Here is a 14,788-nt window from a genome sequence, read left to right as displayed (position 1 = left end):
GGGGGCTTCCCAGCGCATGTACAAGTATGTTCACACTATACTATAATCTATTAAGTGTACAAGAGCACTGTTTTTTAAAAAGTACATGCTTTAATTTAAGATGTTTTATTGCTAACAAATGCTAACCATCATGAAACAATACAAGGTTATCACAAATCTTCAATTTGTAAAAAAACACAATATATGAAGGGTGCAATAAAACAAAGTGTGCCTGGATAAAATGCAATGCCTAAGGATTCTGCAGAAATGATAAAAGTGGGAGTCAGGATGTAGCCAAAAAAAGTGGTTAAGAACAATTAAATAAGTATTAAATAAGCCTGTGACATTAGCCAATCAAGGACTCCCAGACTAGAAATGAACTACATTTGCATTTTTCATTTTTTTAAAGAGACTAAAACAACAATTGACTGCATTTAATTAATATTATATAACAAACCATACAAAAAATGCATTCATATTCTAACCTTAATCTGTATACGTTTTTGTTCATGACACACAAGGTGAAAGTGTGAATAACAGCTGCCCTAGGCAAGATTTTTTCAAGGTGTATTTCTTCCTCGTGTTTCTATGCTTATTATTTTGGATTTGTTTTTATAATGTGAAAAGCTATTTTCCTCCATCCAAGAAAGTACTTCCTATATAAATATCATTAGTGCCCTTAGATCCAGAATTTAAAAATGGAAAAATAAAATCATAAGCTAAGCAGACTATTTGACCAGGAGGTTAATAACCTGAAGCCCAGAAACAACTTGATTTTGTTCCTCATAGTCTCATGTACTAATATGAACAGTGTTTCTCAGTTCTCATGGCTATGCAATGTGTGTGTCTATGCATGCATGCTCAGTCATGTCTGACTCTTTGCGACCCCACAGACTATAGCCTGCTGGGCTCCTCTGTCCATGGGATTCTCCAGGCAAGAATACTGGAATGGGTTGCCATTTCCTTCTCCAGGGCATCTTCTGAACCCAGGGATCACACCCACGTCTTTTGCATCTCCTGCATTAGCAGGCAGGTGCTTTACCAGCTGAGCCAGTGGGCTATGCAATATTTGAGGTTTATATGACTAGTCACTCTCCAACTCTTCAGCAGAGGGATTTTCAGAAGTTCTGGAAACAAAGGAGCTAATGGAATGGCATTACCACTAAAAGATTTATGCTAACCAGGTGTTTGGGTTGCTTGCAAAGTACACCATTTAACATACAACATTTCTGTTGTAAATACTATACCACCAGAAGACAGATTAAACAGTTTTGTATAAAGCCATGGTGTAAAAATTAGTGTTTGTGTACAAAGTCACTTCAGTCATGCTGGGCTGTTTGTGACCCTATGGACTATATCCTGTCAAGCTCCTCTGTCCATGGGATTTTCCAGGCAAAAACACTGGAGTGGGTGACCATTTCCTTCTCCAGGGAATCTTCCTGACCCAGGGATCGAACCCACAGCTCTTAAGTCTCCTGTATTGGCAGGTGGGTTCTTTATCACTAGTGCCGCCTGGGAAGCCCTGGAAGCCCCCCAAAATAGGGATAGTGAAAAAACACTGTATTCCACTTTACTTGAGTAAATTGCCAAGCACATGACTTGGAGAATGCCACAATGCCCTTATAACACAAATCACTTAAATTGTCTTATACAGAGACGAAGGTGGTATCGGGAAACCTGTGTAGAGTACGCATGCCGGAAATAGATTAATGACTGTGCTAATCAGACATACAATTACATGTGTCATGCAAAACCTCAAAGCACCCCAAGGTTTCGGAGGCCTGTTCCATCATCACCATGGGGTCCTTTGAATGATTTTTCCCACATGACACATATAATCATAGGTTTAAATGGAGAAAGGAGTACATCAAGGCTGTATGTTGTCACCCAGTTTATTTAACTTATATGCGGAGTATATCATGCAAAATGCCAGGCTGGATGAAGTACAAGCTGGAGTCAAGATTGTTGAAAGAAATATCAATAACCTCAGATATGCAGATGACACCACCCTTAAGGCAGAAAATGAAGAGGAACTAAAGAGCTTCTTGATGAAGGTGAAAGAGGAGAGTGAAAAAGCTGGCTTAAAACTCAACATTCAAAAAATGAAGATTATGGCATCCAGTCCCACTACTTCATGGCAAATAGATGGGGAAACAATGGAAACAGTGACAAACTTTATTTTCTTGGGCTCCAAAATCAGTGCTGATAGTGACTGCAGCCGTGAAATCAAAACACACTTGCTCCTTGGAAGAAAAGCTATGACCAACCTAGACAGCATGTTAAAAAGCAGAGACATTACTTTGCCAACAAAGGTCCGTATAGTCAAAGTTATAGTTTTTCTAGTAGCCACATATGGATGTGAGAATTGGACCCTAAAGAAAGCTGAACACTGAAGAATTGATGCTTTTGAACTGTGGTGTTGGAGAAGACTCTGGAGAGTCCCTTGGCCTGCAAAGAAATCAATTCAGTCAATCCTAAAGGAAATCAGTTCTGAATATTCATTGGAAGGATTGATGCTGAAGCTGAAACTCCAATACTTTGGCCACCTGATATGAAGAACTGACTCATTTGAAAAGATGCTGATGCTGGGAAAGACTGACGGCAGGAGGAGAAGGGGACGACAGAGAATGAGATGGTTGGATGGCATCACTGACTCAATGGACTTGAGTTTGAGCAACCTCCTGGAGTTGGCAAAGGATAGGGAAGCCTAGAGCGCTACAGTCCATGGGGTCGCAAAGAATGAGACACGACTGAGCAACTGAACAACAACAACATATAATCACATATGTGATTAGCATAGTGATTAGCATAATCATTAATCTGTGGCTTATATCATCATGGGGCTTCCCAGATGGCTCAGTGGTAAAGAATCTGCCTGCCAATGCAGGAGATGCAAGAGACATGGGTTTGATCCCTGGGTCGGGAAGATCCTCTGTAGTAGGACCTGGCAACTCTCTCCAGTATACTTGCCTGGAAAATTCCATGGAGAGAGGAGCCTGGCCGGCTACAGTGCATGGGGTCACAAAGAGTCAGACAAGACTAAGGGACTAAGCAGGCACGTACACACACACAATCATACTCAGAGACTTTGACTTTGTCTGAATAATGAGCTTAACCTGTTAATTGCTAAAAAAAATCCTGCCTGTTTGGGAAAATTATGGTTTGTCAGGTTTATAGTCTTGAGCTTTTTTTATGCAAACTAACCACTAGAAATGGGGGTTGGGGGAAGTTTTTCATGAAATGAGCATTATAGGAACTAACTTCTGGGTCAAAAACTACAATGATTCACAAGTGGGATTTTCTGGGGTTTCGTAACTTTTCCATGAAGGGATTTACATATGTCCAAAAGAGGCCACTGTTGAAACTGTTTTTTTCCCCCTTGGGGCAGAGGGACAGGGAGCAGTGGTTAAGGGGTTAGGCTGTGCTGTTTTCACTAAGCAGTGAAGTGACTGTATCTGTTCTTGGTTACAGAGCCATTGTGCTTTTTGTTTACTAGGTCAACATATTGTCATGTTAACTTGCATCTCAGCCGATCACGAAAGTTGCCTCACAGAAGGTTTTAATCAAAGTGGCCAAACTAACAAAATAGGACATTCTGTTTCAAATTACACTCTCAACCTCATTTTGAACTGTTGCTTTTTCAGAGATTTGGCAAATTTCATGATAAGCCACTTAGCAAAGTGTTCACATTTGATGAAGCAATTTTTATATAAACATAATTTTCTGCCACCCAGTCCTTTAAAATGTCAACTATCCATGGTTAAATGAAGAGCAGAGCTACATTTTCAATTAGTTGCATGAAGACTTAAGGCACAGTCTAAAATTGTGCTCCTATTTAAAAGATTTCTCTACTCATATCTCTATAACTTGGATGCCAATCTTAAAAAAAAAATTAAACATTTTTTCCATCTTTCTCAGCTTCTTGTAAACATAAGGGCCATCAACCTTGTTTAGTATATAAGCTTTTGAGTATCTGTATCCATCTTCCTTTCGCATTGCTTAAATCTCACAGACGAAACAACTTGTACGTGACTACTAGAGCCTGTTACTGTAAAATGAAACAGAATACCACCCATTGTCGTCAAGAGTTATTAGATTCCCACCAGACTCCCCTGGGACTCCACCTTTCTGCTGTAGAGGGCATGGGTTCAATCCCTGGTGTGGGAACTAAGATCCCGCATGCTGGGCAAAAAGAATTATTAGATTCCCATCTGGATTTCCCATGAATCATCAAGTTAGCATATAATCACAACCCAGAAATTTCTAAATTGTTCACAAGTAGTACAATAGGTCAAGCTTGGTGCAGGTTTAACAGTATTTTGATTGAAGACCATCCTATTTTCATTTATATAGTCATGGCTTCAACATTTTTTGCTGATGGTTCATTGAAGCCCAGGGTTCTTTTCTTAAAACAAACAAAAACTAAAGTCTCATTTGTCTCACAGATAGATACGAGATTGATATTAATTCTTAAAAGCCCAGTTTGCAAACACATTCGAGACTTTACACAGAGGCACTGTGTCTGCATAATTGTGTGCAAGCAAGTGCAACAGCTGCTACGTGACAAATTAGGGGTCAGATCTTCTAACCTCATGGCACACGACATTTTTTTTTAAAGCAGTCTTATTAAGAGCAAAGGGAAATATACAAATTCAGAATATTGCATACAGTGAAACAACAGATTCCTCTGTTTATTTCTCACATTTTCACAAATTTTAAGATCTTTTTTATGACTGAAGGAAAATAAATGGAAACTAAGAAGGAAGAGTCTATAAACTGTTCATCCTCTCTCTAGTCATTTTTGAGCAGAGTCCTTCTTGAGAAGAAAGGCTTACAAAAGATGGCAATGCTGAGTCTATGATAACCTGGTATGCACCCAAATAACCTTACATAGGTATGATATCATTGTCAACCCGCCCTACTCATTGACTTAGAATTATAGGCAGAGGAGAACTAAGTGAATATTTTTAGTAACTCTAACTGGCACTAACCAGCACCAGCCTGTGCTCAGGCGTGTCCAACTCTTTAGGACTCTATGGACTGTAGCCCGCCAGACTCCTCTGTCCATGGGCTTTTCCAGGCAAGAATACTGAAGTGGATAGCCATTTCCTCCTCCAGGGGATCCTCCTGACCCAGGAATGGAACCAGTGCCTCCTGTGACTCCTGCCTTGGCAGGCAAATTCTTTTCCCAATGAGTCACTTAGAAGGTTCAGTACTGACCAGAACCTCTCCTCAAAAGTTGCTGAATCTGAGCCATTGAATTGGAGAGGTGATTAGTTTAGCAAGGAGCACACCATCTGTCCTGGGGTGACCCAGCACTACAAGCAAGATACGTTTCAAGAGACAACAGAAAATCTAAAAGGGCTTGGAAGGTGGCTTAAGCATCTGTTGTGGCCTTTGGAAGAGCCTGTGCTTTTCAGAAGATAGCAAAAAGATGACCGTCACTGGAGCCTTCTCTTTCCATTCCATGTAAGCACCATCCACTTTGCTGCTCACTCTCTCCAGCCTCTAGAACAATGCCAAAAGGATAATGGTGTCCAATAACTATATGCTGAAGGAATAAATCCAAGAATTCAAGACGGCCTACTATTCAGAAAGGGTCCAGAAGTGCCTTGGAAGCATCACCCAGTAGCCTAAGATCATGAGGGATTACTCTCATTTCTTGAGAAGTAATCAGACATAGGAACCAAAGGACAAATGTTGACTTCTTTTCCTCTCATTTGGTGTGTGAATAAAGATTCCTCTGATCTCCATTCCCTAACCATTTATATTTTTAGAGAAAGGAGAAGAAAGCTTAATATTTTTTGTTTTTAGATAATTAAGTACATAGAGAGTAAGAACTGTATTTTTTAGGTTAATTGTGCAACCAAATGCTACATAGTTCTTTGTGTTCATAATTTTGTTCAAAATGAAGCTTTTGATTCCCCCATATGTGATTGAAACACAATCAAATACAATGACATGTAAGACAGCGAATTTGCAATTGAAATTTTTCCTATCCCTTCAAAAATCAATGTTAGCTCATAAAAGCAAAAGAGTGAATACCTGGGTAGTTTTTAAACAATGAAACAACAGAGACATTTCTTGGTGACCTTTAAGTCACACCGTAATAGTATTGAGTTTTTCTGTTGGCAGCTCTCAAAATTAAGTTTAATAAACCAAATGGCGTGCCCATCAAACAGTCTTGGGCAAGGTAGCCTCATGAGTCAGGTCTAGGGGGTTCAGAGGAAGATGATTTTGTCAACACTCTTCCCTAATTTCCAACTCTCTCTCCATCCCCCTCCTCCCCATAATCATAGCTAACATTAGTGAGTGAGTCTCAAGTTCCAGGCACTCTTCTTGGTGTTCTACACTGAATCTCATTCAACGTCCCAACAACCCTATTCGGGAGATACTTTCATTAACTTCATTTTGCGGCTGAGAGACAGGGAGGTCTAGTAAGTTGTCCAAGAGTTAGGATTTTAATGGGGCACTAGTTGCCTCCAGAGCCTGTGCCCTTAACCAAAGCACAGATGCTGCCTCTAATCTGTCCTGAATTCCTCACATTGGAGTGAGAGTTCTCATTTACCTGAGCTCACCTCTTCCAATTACCTGCTTGAAAGACACTGTCCCAGTCCCAGAAACTTAAATCCTCAACCCAACTCCTACTTCTTGGCACAAGCGGCCCCATATTGCCCACCTCAGGCGGAACTAACTTCACTCTTTACTTCCTATTATTAGTGAAACAGAGCAGAATGATCTGCATTTTAATCCCACATATGATATTTGCTCCTGATGTGATCATTTTAAAAGTTAGCTGTGTTGTTTAAACTTCGTATTCTCATCTGAAACATAAGTAGGATAATAATTAGTGCTTAAAGTTCTGTGGGGCTTCCCTGGTGGCTCAGAGGCTAACGCGTCTGCCTGCAATGCGGGAGACCTGGGTTCGATCCCTGGGTTGGGAAGATCCCCTGGAGAAGGAAATGGCAACCCACTCCAGTATTCTTGCCTGGAGAATCCCATGGACAGAGGAGCCTGGTGGGCTACAGTCCACGGGGTCGCAGAGTTGGACATGACTGAGCGACTTCACTCACTCACTCAAAGTTCTGTGAAGATTAAATTAAATTATATATTCATTATTATAGTACACTGCCAGGCACTTAGAAATCTATTATTAATATTATGTGCAAATTTGCTATAAACAGCCTTTTGCAGACATATCATTCAGTTCAGTTGAGTTCAGTTTAGTTCAGTCACTCAGTCGGGTCCGACTCTTTGTGACCCCGTGAATCGCAGCACACCAGGCCTCCCTGTCCATCACCATCTCCCGGAGTTCATTCAGACTCACATCCGAGTCGGTGATTCCATCAAGCCATCTCACCCTCTGTCATCCCCTTTTCCTCCTGCCCCCAATCCCTCCCACCATCAGAGTCTTTTCCAATGAGTCAACTCTTCCCATGAGGTGGCCAAAGTACTGGAGTTTCAGCTTTAGCATCAGTCCTTCCAAAGAAATCCCAGGGCTGATCTCCTTCAGAATACATTGGTTGGATCTCCTTGCAGTCCAAGAGACTCTCAAGAGTCTTCTCCAACACCACAGTTCAAAAGCATCAATTCTTCAGCGCTCAGCCTTCTTCGCAGTCCAACTCTCGCATCCATACATGACCACTGGAAAAACCATAGCCTTGACTAGACAGACCTTAGTTGGCAAAGTCATGTCTCTGCTTTTGAATATGCTATCTAGGTTGGTCATAACTTTTCTTCCAAGGAGTAAGCGTCTTTTAATTTCATGGCTGCAATCACCATCTGCAGTGATTTTGGGGCCCAAAAAATAAAGTCTGACACTGTTTCCACTGTTTCCCCATCTATTTCCCATGAAGCGATGGGATCAGATGCCATGACCTTCGTTTTCTGAATGTTGAGCTTTAAGCCAACTTTTTCACTCTCCACTTTCACTTTCATCAAGAGGCTCTTTATTTCTTCACTTTCTGCCCTAAGGGTAGTGTCATCTGCATATTTGAGGTTATTGATATTTCTCCTGGCAATCTTCATTGAAGCTTGTGCTTCTTCCAGCCCAGAGTTTCTCATGATGTACTCTGCATATAAGTTAAATAAACAAGGTGACAATATACAGCCTTGACGTACTCCTTTTCCTATTTGGAACCAGTCTGTTGTTCCATGTCCAGTTCTAACTGTTGCCTCCTGACCTGCATATAAAGAGGCAGGTCAGGTGGTCTGGTATTCCCATCTCTTGAAGAATTTTCCCCAGTTTATTGTGATCCACACAGGCAAAGGCTTTGGCATAGTCAATAAAGCAGAAATAGATGTTTTTCTGGAAATCTCTTGCTTTTTCCATGATCCAGCAGATGTTGGCAATTTAATCTCTGGTTCCTCTGCCTTTTCTAAAACCAGCTTGAACATCTGGAAGTTCACGGTTCACGTATTGCTGAAGCCTGGCTTGGAGAATTTTGAGCATTACTTTACTAGCGTGTGAGATGAGTGCAATTGTGTGGTAGTTTGAGCATTCTTTGGCATTGCCTTTCTTTGGGATTGGAATGAAAACTGACCTTTTCCAGTCCTGTGGCCACTGCTGAGTTTTCCACATTTGCCGGCCTATTGAGTGCAGCACTTTCACAGCATCATCTTTCAGGATTTGAAATAGACCTACTGGAATTCCATCACCTCCACTAGCTTTGTTCGTAGTGATGCTTTCTAAGGCCCACTTGACTTCACATTCCAGGATGTCTGGCTGTAGGTGAGCGATCATACTGTCATGATTATCTGGGTCATGAAGATCTTTTTTGTACAGTTCTTCTGTATATTCTTGCCACCTCTTCTTAATATATTCTGCATCTGTTAGGTCCATACCATTTCTGTCCTTTATCGAGCCCATTTTTGCATGAAATGTTCCCTTGGTAGTGATGATATAATCTCTTCAGATAAATTTCTTGATGTTCAGGGTTAAAAGTATGCATTCTCTTTTAATTTTGATATTTATTTACCCAGTATTTTCTAGAATGCTATCAAGTTACATCCTAATGAAAAGCACATGGAAGTTCCAGCTTATCCAAACTTGGCCAATTATAAGATGTCTTTATCTCTGCCAATCTGATAGAATAAAAACTGATAATTCACTTTTGCTATGCAATTCTTTTTTTTTTTAACTTTACAATATTGTATTGGTTTTGCCATACATCAACATGAATCCACCACAGGTTTTCCTATGCAGTTCTATGTTGCTGTGAGGTTGAACATCTATCACATTTTTTAGTCATTAATGCTTCTTTATTAAAAAAGCAGGCCTTCTTGTTCTGAACAATATTTAAATACTCTCCTAAGAGTTGGTAAAATTGTGTTTATCATATGTAAAACTTTTTCCATTCTTTGACTTTGTTTTTATTGTTTTCTGTTTATTGTCATATATTTAATTTCTAAGCAGTTGAATTTATTAATAGTTTCTTTTAGTGAATCTAGGTTTTTGAAACCAACTTCTTTCCCACTCCAAGATTATACAAATAGTCTTCCCTAACGTAACAAAATATTTTATAGGATGAGGTCTTGTTCTGTTTTTGTTGTCTGTTTGTATTTAAATTATATATATTATTTTAATCTGGTAGTAATATGTTAATAGGAGTTGAAATTTTTTGAATCTTTTTTTTTTCACTTTTCTTTTCAAAGAAAGGAGTACTTTATTTTTTACTTTATTTTGTTTAGATCAGCTTAAGGTGTATGACAGAACTGAGTTGAAGGTACAGAGATTTCCCATCAGCTCCCTGCTCCCACACACGCATAGCTTCTCCCATTATCAACACCATTCACCAGAATAGCACATTTTTAGTAAGCACGAGCCTACAGTGGGATAATCACAACCACCCAAAGTCCACAATTTACCTTAGGGTTCAGTCTTGGTATTTGGACAAAAGTATAATAATATAATACCATACAGAGTACTTTCACTGCTGCGACAATCCTCTGTGTTCTGCCCATCCATCTCCCCACAGCCCAACACCATCGCTCTGAACCACGGACCTTTCCGGTATCTCTGCAGCATCATACAGCTGGAGTCACACAGCCTTTTCAGGTTGCTTCTTCCACTTAGCAACAGGCATTTAGGCTTCCTCCATGTCTTTCACGGCTTGATAGCTCATTTCTTTTTATCATAGCTTTGAACAATATTTCCTTACCTGAACTGTCAGTTTACTGATTCTTTCACCTACTGAGGGGAGGAATTACTTTTCATTCTAAATGGATAGCCTCACTTTGGCTTGAATTTTCATCTTTATCATAGTCCACACTCCCTTATGTACATAGTATAATTTCTGGAGCATATTCTGTTTTACTGGCTTGCCTATTCCTGTATTGGTACATATTGTACTAATTTCTGGATATTTTATGGAATTTTGGAATTATGGTTTGGTGGCACTGGTGGTAAAGAACCCACTTGTCAATGCAGGAGACATAAGAGATGCAGGTTGGATCCCTGGGTTGGGAAGATCCCCTGGAGGAGGACATGGCAACCCACTCCCGCATCTTGCCTGGAGAATCCCCATGGACAGGGCAGCCTGGAGGGCTACAGTCCATAGGATCACAAAGAGTTGGACACAACTGAAGCAACTTAGCATGTGTGTTATAAAGTTGTATATTGATATATAAGAAAGGTATTGTGTATATACATATATATATATATACTTTTTTAAACAGGACAACCTTCTGAAACTTATTATTTCTGACAATCTTATTGAATTGACTTGAGGCTTCTAAAAGAGTACTTCTGAGCACTAGGTCCTCAACTGTTGGGATTTGTTACTTAAAAAAAAAAAGTTTTATTGCCAAAGATCACAAAATCATGAATAAACCAAGCCATCAATATGAGGTTGTATCCTGTTGAATCTACAATAAGAGGGTATGGGCAAAAAGCATTTCCATAAATTATTTGGCCATGAATCTCTTTTGTTTTTTTTTTTTCATAAAGGATCTCACAATGCTAGTGTTCTGAAAAATAATTATTTTTTTGCTCTATGCAGCACATGGCATATGCAATCTTAAAATATCAGGTCAGTTAATACACTCAACTAAAACATACAGATTCCTCCATTAGTGTAAAGCCCACGCTCAAATAGAGAACTATGATTTGTGCATTTGGGGACAGCAGTTTTAACATTCCTTTCTACAAGACACTTCTGTTTCTTTTTAAAAGGCAAAGATGCCTCAATATCAAGAATCACCCAGTGAGAATGATAATATAATATACATCTAATTTGAGTCTCAGGGCTTCCGAGGTGGTTCAGTGGTAAATAATCTGCCCGCCAATACAAAAGATGCAGGGACACAGTTTTGATCCCTGGGTAGGGAAGATCGCTGGAGGAGGAGATGGCAACCCACTCTAGTATCCTTGCCTGGGAAATTCCAGAGGAGCCTGGCAGGTTACAATCCATGGGCCCAAAGAGACAGATGCAACTGAGTGAGTGAACATGCACAGAGTATCAGTAGGCAAAAAAAGGATATAGAAGAGGCAACCTTTTGAGAAATAATGACTAATAATTTTCTAAAAATGTTGAGATACATGAATTGTCAGTTATAGTAAGTATGTTATATGTTATTTACCAAGCATGATAACAAAAAATTAATTAACACAAAGCACTACCCAATAAAATCAAAGATGACCTGTGTAGCAAAGTCCAAGCTAAAAACAGTAGCAGAGAAAAAAAAGTTCAAACAGTGCAATAAACTCCAGCACTTTTCATATCGTTCCTCTGATCTGTGGCTCTGTTCATTGTTCTTTCACCTAGCTTTTGTCTCCCCTGCCCTGATGTGGGAGGAACAGATGGAGAACATGATTACCATCGCTAGTCAAACTGGCAGACCGTGTCTTCTGCAGTTGCCACCATATCAGCTGTGCCTTTCTCTGTAGGAGGTGAACGGAAGGCAACTCAGCAAAGGAACAGACTGTCTACTCCTTCTGCCAAACCCTGAAATCAAGGAGCCCACACACAAAAATAAGATAAGACTAAGTTTAGCTAAAAATTAAAATGGAGACTCCAATAATAGAAACAGCCAACATCAGTTTTGATAGTTGGGAAATTAATAAACAAAGTATAGTGGCACTTTCATATGATGGAATATTTAAAATATATTAAGGACTGTATTTCCATAAAAGCATCAAACATTCAAACAGTGCAATAAACTGTTTTCCTGTGTACAGGAAAATCCACAAAGTAATGTTCAATGAAAGAGCTGGGTGCACAGTGTGTGAAAAATTATATACATACTTGAGGAAAAAATCATTGAAAGAAAATACGATTATAGGTCAATAGTTGTAGAATTACAGTATTTTTTCTTTTATTCTTCTCTATCATAAACATTTTACAATGAATATGTATTGTTTCTATAATCAGAGAAAAAAATTTAATAAAAAAGAAAATATTTAATAGTCCCAGTTTTCCGTTTTTAAGTTTGGATATTTAGGTTTATAAAAACCCTAAAGCACATATTTCTACGTTCATGGTAGTGACGTCTTCAGCAAAGAATTTTATAAAATACCAACCATATTTTTATTATTTTTTTGAACCATATTTTTTTAAAGTGCTGAAACAATAGTAAGCTTAAGCAGTGTTTAAAATGATAGTTTAAATTAAACTGAGTATAACACAAATGCCTTTCCTTTTTCACTCTATCACAGACTTCTATCTCTAATACTTTAGCCTAATAATGAATAGTATTTGGTATTTTTTTATTTTAAAAATATGACTGTAAGTATTGTCATATTGTCTTTAGATAAGGAGAGTACATCTTTCCCTGACTAGAATGTATTTGGCTTTTAAAGTTGACTCAGTGACTGTTTTAAGCACAAATAAGTCACAATAACTCTAAAGATGTGAAACACTATTTAGGAGGAATGACAACCAGAAAGGAGAAGAAAATTATAAATGTCCAGAAAAACTCACCAAAAATATTATAAATGCACAGATAGGAATTTACAAATAATTCTGTCATTTAATAATGATAATCATATATAAGTATATAATACATAAAATAACATGTAAATATATAATGATTAATAATGAGATAAAGTGTTATACATGGCATCCACATCTGCTTCCCTCATCATCCCCCTCCCGATATAATCATCTATCCACATTACAAACAGTACTTTTGCCTGCAATGACAAGGCATTGCCCTGTGGCCGAACCTATTTCATGCTTCAAGACAAATATAAACGATTTTGTAATAAATGAGTTTAACTGATATTTTTTAAGGTGTGCAAACTGATTTCATTTACGCCTCCTTTGCCCGAATCCCATGTCCCCTGTTGCAAAAATAATAATAATAATCTATGAACAGACAACTTGAAAGAAATGAAGCAGCTCTGCCCTACTTACTATAATCACTAACGTTCCTAACTTATTTTGGAAAAAGACTCTTGCCTTGCCATCATTTCTCATGAGAAAACTTCTCATAAAGAGAAAATAATTCAACCAATATAACAAGCTGAATTCTATCTGTTCTGCTTCCTATAAAGAAATATTAGACCAGGAAAACTTACCAGGTTAGTTACACATGACTTTAAACAGCTGTTTAAAACTGTACACTGGCCCACAGAAATCCATATGCAGCCAAGAGTTGCAAAATTGACAAGTTTCAGACTAAGCCAGTAAAGGTTCTTCATCACTTCACTAATGGCGGATTTTCACATGAACTTTCTTCTCATATTCTCCATCTCACTATCTGAATTCTTTGGGTTTCATCACTGCAGTTGAAAGAGTGGCGGGTGGACTTTTTGGTCTTGTTCTGATGTGTCGGGATCTCTTTGCCTTTTAAATAATGTTTAGAACTTTGAGTCCTAGATAGTTCGTATCATTCCCATAACAGCTATTTCATAAGGAGGCTTCCTTTCACTCCCATAAAGAAAGTCACCCACCGAGTAAAGGTTAGGTCTTAGGAGAGCGCTTCACAAGGAAAGTAAACAAAGCAGAGAAGGCAAATTACATTTCAGCCAGCACGTGACAGGCGCACAGTCTGAGAGGGGATCAGACTCAGTGGACCCCCCACCACTTCACTTCTTTGAGGTTTGTTCAGCTATGCAGGAAACTGGGTTTTAAGCATGTTTAGCAAACAGTAACACTATTCTAATAAAGAATATTAAAAAAAAAAATCAAAGGGCCCAAATCAGATGATGCAGCAGAGAGGAAAAACTTAACCCTTTGAAACCAAACATACACACTTTAAAATGAAAAAGCAAACAAACCTGAAATTAATAGGTACTCTGAGGGTCGCTAAAGACAAGAAAGTTTGTTAGGCACTTTCAGAACTTCACTACATATTAACTAAAACACTGCCTCATCAAGTCTATTGAGACAGAGAACTGAAACTAGCCACCACAGAGACCTAAGATATGTCTGAGGGTAACTGTCTTGAAAAGGAAATATTGTACAAATTTCAATCTGGTCAGCATGGAGATAAAAATTCAAGCCCGAAACAAAGAATTTGAAAAGTTTGCAACGTACAGAAGTGAGTCATTCTGGATAGTTACTTTTTAGATTGCTGAGGATTAACTCCTTAAGGCCAGATATTGTCATGTTGGTATTTTTTTTCTCATGACAATCTATAGTTTCAAATCAACTTCCTTGTCTTCTTAAATAAATTATACTGTTGTAACTTACCCTTGTGCTAATGACGTGAAGTTCTCATTGTGAGGAACACCCACCTGAGGGTTTGTTTCGAGCTGAGCATCCTTTAGTAAATGCTAACCAAACTGGTGAACAACATGAAGAAGAATGGTATTGACTCCATATTGACCCCTAAAACCTGGTCATTTGAAAAAATTCCCCACCCT

At 38.7% G+C, this 14,788-nt stretch overlaps 1 protein-coding gene across 2 annotated transcripts in view; it reads right to left on the bottom strand.

Annotated features, from left to right (window-relative positions):
* ROS1 (ROS proto-oncogene 1, receptor tyrosine kinase) overlaps positions 1–13,621 on the bottom strand; it is a 131,144-nt gene extending 117,523 nt beyond the window's left edge. For both annotated transcript variants that reach the window (XM_068985230.1, XM_068985232.1), the window contains exon 1: positions 13,499–13,621. In XM_068985230.1, the coding sequence (XP_068841331.1) occupies positions 13,499–13,621 (123 nt within the window). The remainder of the gene's footprint in view (positions 1–13,498) is intronic.
* Between the last annotated feature and the right edge of the window lie 1,167 nt (positions 13,622–14,788).

Source organism: Capricornis sumatraensis, chromosome 13, assembly GCF_032405125.1.
Source record: "Capricornis sumatraensis isolate serow.1 chromosome 13, serow.2, whole genome shotgun sequence".
Taxonomy (NCBI): Eukaryota; Metazoa; Chordata; class Mammalia; order Artiodactyla; family Bovidae; genus Capricornis; species Capricornis sumatraensis.
Note: the sequence above shows the minus strand (reverse complement) of the source record. Positions and strands in the feature narration are given on the sequence as shown.